Consider the following 7,310-nt stretch of genomic DNA (forward strand, 5'->3'; position numbering starts at 1 on the left):
AGGTTACGACGAATTGTCATCGTCGCCAAGAAGATTAGCTACCATCTGAACTCAAGGGCTTGATTTACAAGCCTTAATTCCTTTCTCATTTTTCACTTAACCCTAATTTGTTTTCCTACATTTCTCGCCTTTATTCACATTCGGCTTGGTAAATATGTGGTGAAGAACCAAAATTCTCACAAAAGTGTCACGTCACAAAGCATGTGATATATCCCTGTTTGTGTGAAAAATAAAATGCACATACTATCATTTCATTCAATGTTTGTTTAACATAATGGACGAAAATATAATGAACTGAGACTACGCATGACAAAAATGACCATTTCAAAAGATAAAATTAAACAAAAATAACTTTAAATAAGTAAAATGAGATTAAATGATAACTTCAAGAGACTAACCAATTAATAAGCCTTAAGCATTAATTAAGATTCACAAACATCGATGACAGTTGGGTGACGATTTTGTCCCATGGCCAACCCCAAGAGCCAAGTGAAAAAATAAAAAGTTTCCAATCAGAAAGGTAAAACAAATAAAAAAAAGATTCAGATTCAGATTCCCGGATCATTGACATTTTCACTAAGCAAGAATTAAAAAGTTAAATAAATAACATTAATTGTTGAAAAAAATATAAACAACATTAATTAGTGGGCATTAATTAAAAAGTAGGTTATAAAACTTGGCAAAAAAATGACCCAAACGCTGCGTTTTGAGGCGCTAGGGACAAACCGTTAGAAAACGTGGTTCGTCGTTGACTGCAACCCCATTGGTTCACTTGGTCCGCTCCACAAACGCCGGAGTTGGAGTTCATGATCCTTGTTTTACCTTTATACCGTTTACCGGACCTCGACTTCCCAAATCAACCCACTGCGCATTTTAGCGCCCCGACACGTCACCTGCCGCGCAAAGTGGGAGGTCGTTGCTAAAGTGCGCGGGTGCGGTAGTTCATAAGATTCAAAGATTCAGAGCCCCAGAGAGGGAGCCCCCCCCCCAACCCACCCACCACCCCAACTCTGTATTTTTCGGAAACTTTATTTTTAAGTCCCCCATTTTTAGAGAGAGAAAGTGAATTCAGAAAGCTACAGAGAGAGAGAGAGAGAGAGAGAGAGAGAGAGAGAGCTGTGTGAGGGTGTTGAGTGGTACTTTTTGGACTTGCAGGTTTTTGGAGTAGTGTGTTCGGGGGTGTCTGATTTCGGAGAGTGTTTTAATGGGTTGGTTTTTAAATTCTGAATTTTGGTTTTTTTATTTTTGTTTTTAAGGTAGGGAGTTATTATAGTTTATTTGTTTCCTTTGTGAGAGAGATAAGAACAGGAAAGCCTAAGATTCTAAGATCTTCTTTCTGTATATATAGTTATATACACACATATACACCCTCCACTTCTCTCTCACTCTCCTCCTCTCTCTCTCTCTCTCTCTCTCTCTCTCTCTCTCTCTCTCTCTAGCCTTTGTTCTTCCTTTGTTTTCAGACAGCCGAGCAAAAAAAGGAACAAGCTTTTTGGTGTTGGAGATCACCAATCCTCAGCAAAACCGAAATGGGTATGTGCTGTTGTTAACGTTTCGGTTCTCGCGTGTTCTGTTCTTTGATTTCTGTTGTCTGCCTCCTTCCCCGTGATTATATTTTCTCTGTAATCCCAATTGGAAGACTGGAAAATCATGTTTTTTTTTTTTAATTTCTCTTATTTTTTTGGGTTTACTAGTATTAAATTTTTTTTTTCCGATTGGTTACAATGGTTCTGTTCGTCTCTCCAATTGGTTTTTTTTTCCTATTCCCTCCAACCATTTTGTCTAATTTTATTTTTCATTTTTTTGGATGGCTTTCTGCAGAAGTTAGCATGAGCTTTTCACATGACATGGATGACGAGTACGGGAAGCTCATCCGGCGAATGAACCCACCAAGGTATATGCAAAAAATCACACCTCAAGTTCCTCAAATATTCACCCTATCTCTTCTTGAGATTTACGCCTCTTCGTTTGATGTTGTTTTGTCTCAGGGTTGTAATCGATAACGAAGCCTGCAAGAATGCAACGGTGATAAGGGTACGTCTGCCTTCTGTTTGATTTCTTATCTTGTTACGTGTCTTTTTGGGTGTCATTGTGATGGAAGTTTTGGTGCTTAATCTGTTACTTTGGACGCAGGTGGACAGTGCAAACAAATATGGAATCCTTTTGGAAGTTGTACAAGTACTTACTGATCTTAACCTTATCGTGACGAAAGCCTACATATCTTCGGATGGCGGCTGGTTCATGGATGGTAAAAATGCTCTTACAATCTTGTCATCACTGTAAAAAGTGTGTCCTTTTTTGTTCGAGGTAGAAATTGATTCTGTGATTTGTTGTGTAATCAGTTTTTAATGTCACTGATCACGATGGAAACAAGGTTACAGATGAAGAAGTTTTGGATTATATTCAAAAGGTAATTTGTGTTTGACATTTGTTTTCGCTGTTTCTGCTGGCGATTGATGTGAAATGATCCTAATTCTCACTGGATTTTCAGTCTCTTGGTCCAGAGGCATGCTTTGCATCTTCAATGAGATCTGTTGGTGTGAAACAATCAATGGACAGTACTGTAATTGAGCTAACTGGAAGCGACAGACCGGGATTACTCTCCGAAGTGAGCGCTGTCCTCACCAATCACAAATGCAATGTAGTGAGTGCCGAAGTCTGGACGCACAACACAAGGGCTGCATCGGTGATGCATGTCACTGATGAGGAGACGGGGTTGGCAATTACCGACCCTCAGAGGTTAGCTAGGATTAAGGAATTACTCTGCAATGTGCTAAAGGGCAGCAACAAAGCCAGAGGAGCTAGGACTGTTGTCTCTCACGCTGTTACGCACACTGAGAGGAGGCTTCACCAAATGATGTTTGCAGATAGGGATTACGAACGAGTTCATGATGGTGTCTTGGATGACAAGCAAAGACCGGATGTGAGTGTTGTTAATTGGCATGACAAAGACTACTCGGTGGTCACGATTCGGAGCAAAGACAGGCCCAAGCTTCTCTTCGACACGGTTTGCACTTTGACAGACATGCAGTATGTGATTTTTCATGCTAGTATTGACGCTGAGGGTCCGGAAGCTTATCAGGTTTGCGATTTTTGCTTTTTCAACTTGAATATGATCGTGTTTTTGGGACGTGCGGTGAGACCAGCCTTAATTAACTTGCCTAATTACTGTTTATGGTTTCGGTCGTAGGAATACTATATCAGGCATGTAGATGGATCTCCTGTGAAATCAGATGCAGAGAGACAAAGAGTGATACAATGCCTCGAGGCGGCTATTGAGAGAAGAGTATCTGAGGTTAGTTGGACTATTTTATTTCAAAGTTTTTGCTTGTCTCCTTGTTTTTTTGGCTGGAAAGTACACATTTGAGGTTTTTAATATCTCCAATTGGCAATTCATGACAAGGAGTGATATAAATTTTGATTTTCTTATGTTGTAACCTAGTCATTGTACTCGTTTAATTTCGAGTCAAACTGTAATTTTAAATCCATGGATGTCGACCCTTTTGTCTCGTTATGTTCCATTGCACTCCGTTTGATTCTTTCATGGACAACTAATCTTTGTTTCTTCCTTGTTCAGGGCTTGAAGCTAGAACTCTGCACTACTGACAGAGTAGGGCTGTTATCTGATGTCACTCGGATCTTTCGAGAGAACAGCCTCACCGTAACAAGAGCAGAAGTTGCAACCAAAGCAGGCAAAGCTGTGAATACATTCTATGTTCGCGATGCATCAGGCTATCCGGTTGACTCCAAGACCATAGAGTCCATCCGGCAAGTAATCGGGCAGACGATACTCAAAGTAAAAGGCAACCCTGAGGACACAAAACCTGGTTCTGAGGAATCTCCAACAAGGTTCCTCTTTGGTGGTCTCTTCAAGTCCAGATCTTTCGTCAACTTCAAGCTGATCCGGTCGTATTCTTGAGACATCGGTCGAGTCTTGTACATAAGAACCCGTCTTAGTCGAAAACTTCACCAAATTAACCATTTTAGTGGTTTAATTATTGACTTACGTTTAGGAAAACGAAAGCAGCCATTATTGAAGGAAAAGCCATAGAAGTGTGAAGTGCTTGTAAATATCTCATCTTTTCAGCTTCTGCTTTTAGCCTTCATCTGTTGCTGTGATCCAACCTCACGTTGGATCATGAAAGCAAAGAAGGATAATCTGATTTGTGTGATGCCGGAGAAAGTCAGTTTTAGTGTTTTAAGCTCTGTACCTAATATTTCTCTATTCAATGTTACGGTAGCTTTTATATTTACCATCAACATCTATTTTATTGGGTTTTTAACATAATCGTTAATCTAAATCACTTTTATCAATTAAGAAAAAACTTTGAATTTTGGTACAAAAAGACGGATACGCTGTCATAAAAAAATGGCATAGTTCAAGTCTGACACATTTTCTCTGCTTGGGATGATTGCAACAAAGTTTGGTGGCGAGGGTGCCAAACGTTGACATCTCAATTCCCAATTGGACGGGAGTTTTCCAACTTAGTTTATGCATTCAATCATCATCAGATGGAGACGGGCACTTATTCACATTGGTGGATTTGAATCTTTGTTGGTAAAACTTTGCAGACAAGTCCAAAATTAAGGGTGGAATTGAAAGAAAAAGATGTATATTCTATGAACTTCACGTTTTCATCGAATTGGTATTGGCTGGACCCATTTGTGGTTGGAACTTGGAATCCTTGTAGTCCAATCCAAATCAATTTTTTGAACATTCCCTTTTGACCAAATGCTGAGCACAAAAAGCACAAAAAGCACCCCCAAAAAAATCCCAACAAATATATGGAAAAAGGAAACAAAAGGCAGGAGGAAATGCGCCATCTTTTGAAAATTTGTTGGCTACTTTCTAGCCAATTTCTATAATCTTGCTCATTGTCTTTGTGTTTGCCACCAACATTATTGGCTGGTGTGCAAACATCATGCAGGGCGTAACCACTTTTAGCTTATCTGATCAAAGGAGAAATCCAGATGGGATAAGTAGTCTTTTTGACCAAAAAAAAGATGGATAATTACGCAAAAGTAGTAAGATAATTGGTATTTTATTAATAAATAATGTATATTGTTGTGCTTAATTATTTCTAATTTGATTTTGTTGACTGACTTTGATTGTCATTGTCAATCTAATTCTTGGTCTTTAAGGTGCTGCGGTTTTATTTTATTTTATGAAAAGTACGATACTCATAGAAATGTTGATAAATCGTAACCTTGCTGGAACTTTCAAACTGAACCCAAGGAAAAAAGGGCCACCGCAGAGTAGAAAGAAATGTAATCATTTAATAGAACTATCCTCAATCAAAATGTTTGCTACCATATCTGATGGTTCCTCAAACCAAGTTGCCTCGTGTTTTTTGTCTTTATGGTATTGCGTATTTATTTGATTGATTTTGATAATATAATATATAATGTGAAAAGGAGACAATACTATAAATTATGATTTTATTTTAGAACCCAATTTATTCACATCGGAGAAATAATATATGGTTTAAGATATATTAGGTATTAGTAGAAAACTCTACCCACAAACTCTTAACATATTATCGAGTCACTGAAAATGGTCGCCATTGGTCCAGCATCGATGGAGTGAGCTAAAGAGAGCGTTGAGTAGAGCAAGTTTTAACCACGAGCTCTTAATAAAATCATGTTTTGGGATATGATTTTAATAAATTTGGGATCATGTGGAAAAGTAAATTCACTTGCTTTCCAAAATATGCGCACAATACGGAAGCGAGAACAAATCATACAAGGATTAAGTGCCATGCTTCATTCGCAGCACCGCACTGCAATTATTTTGCATTTCCTTTCCATGCTATATGTGCCCCCTTTTTTATTCACCAATGTGCTTCTCTGTTTCTTGAAGTCCAACACATATTCAATTACCACTCCCTTCCCTTCCATTTCCCTTTGTCTTTATATATTTTTTAACTGTGAGATATTTTACATATATACATGCATCTTGCAAGACAAAGAAACAGATGCCCTACTGCTTCTTCTGTCTTGTGCTCGGATCAGTCAACAGTCGACTACCCTAACATGTCGACTGTATTGTGCAATTTGTTATCTTCCTTTAAAAATATCAGGATTTGCATTAGGGATACGATCTACTTACGTACGGAGTTTGTAAAAGAAAATTTGGATTTTGGTTCACAGAAAAAAGTCTAAAAATTACCCTATGGTTAATTTGATCAGCTAGGTTGGCATGACAATCATTGTATAACTACGACCATAAAAATCTAGATAAAATATGAATTTCCCAGTGATTGTTTGAACCACAAATCGATGGTGAAATTCATCTGCAAACCTTGAGATATTATATTTATTTTTGGTTGAATTAAAATTAAAAAAAAACCCAGATCACATGACCCAATATGTTTTAAAATTCACTACAAGTATCATGTGCTCCGAAATTTCTGTCACTGAAACTTATGGGCTCTTGAAGGTGTGCAGTTATTCCTCCTCACATGACAGAAAGTGGGGCATTGGATGATTTTGGCAAATTTCAAGTTTTCTTAGAACCAAAGCAACCGAGCAAAACCTCCCCTCACATGAATGCCTCAGTTTCAGCTGACCATTTCATATTTTATTACGTGCATCCATTCAACAATGCAGCAACTTTGGTGCTAATCATCATGCACCAATTGCACATGATGTCCCATTATCTAGCAATATTTAGCAACCCAGTTTTGGGGCCCTCTTTGGTAATTAGATGGACCAATCAATGTCTGCCAAATGACACACCTAGCTTTTTTATGTTCAAAGAGACCGACGACTGACTCACTACTAATCAACACCGATATTGTTCAGTTGTTCATCAGTTAGGGATGAGTTTCATTCAAACCCAATATATAGAATACAACATACTAGATAAAGACCCATTCGTGATCAATCAATCAGACCACTCGGATACAATATCGGAGATTTCAAAGAGACATATCAATGACCGACTACTAATGAACAACATCATTGGTCCAAACTTGCACTTAAACACCTACTAACCCATGGGTGAAGTTTTTATCACAAAATACACTAGTACAATAAGTAATGAACATTTGTTATCATAATTTATTTCGTCAAGTTTCTAACATGAAATTCTTGATATTCTTCAACATCTTATCAGTCTTTCAAAGTCCCACATGATTATCAATGACCTTGTGATCTAGTGGCACTTAATCTCCGCTATATTATAAGAGACTTTGAATTTACATGTTATGGATGGAGATTGTTGAACATAAAAAAAGTCCTCCATAGCTGGTTTATGATAACCTTATAAGGTGCGGCATTTATGATTCCTATATAAACTAAATTAAACA

The 7,310-nt window shown here is 37.9% G+C and overlaps 1 protein-coding gene across 1 annotated transcript; it reads left to right on the forward strand.

Annotated features, from left to right (window-relative positions):
* The first annotated feature begins 966 nt into the window (after positions 1-966).
* Positions 967-4,253, forward strand: LOC126607740 (ACT domain-containing protein ACR4-like). Its single transcript, XM_050275469.1, has 8 exons — positions 967-1,533; positions 1,822-1,894; positions 1,989-2,034; positions 2,134-2,248; positions 2,343-2,410; positions 2,492-3,082; positions 3,191-3,295; positions 3,578-4,253. The coding sequence occupies exons 1-8, from the start codon at positions 1,530-1,532 to the stop codon at positions 3,917-3,919; spliced, it is 1,344 nt and encodes a 447-aa protein (XP_050131426.1). The 5' UTR covers positions 967-1,529; the 3' UTR covers positions 3,920-4,253.
* The last annotated feature ends 3,057 nt before the right edge of the window (positions 4,254-7,310 follow it).

Source organism: Malus sylvestris, chromosome 16 (genome assembly GCF_916048215.2).
Source record: "Malus sylvestris chromosome 16, drMalSylv7.2, whole genome shotgun sequence".
In the NCBI taxonomy this organism is placed as follows: Eukaryota; Viridiplantae; Streptophyta; class Magnoliopsida; order Rosales; family Rosaceae; genus Malus; species Malus sylvestris.

What these genes read in the sequence shown, in the direction of transcription:
- LOC126607740 (XM_050275469.1), top strand. An exon ending in TTTTGGATTATATTCAAAAG is followed by an intron (nt 2,411 to 2,491) that starts GTAATTTGTGTT and finishes CTGGATTTTCAG; the next exon opens with TCTCTTGGTCCAGAGGCATG. An exon ending in AGGGTCCGGAAGCTTATCAG is followed by an intron (nt 3,083 to 3,190) that starts GTTTGCGATTTT and finishes TTTCGGTCGTAG; the next exon opens with GAATACTATATCAGGCATGT.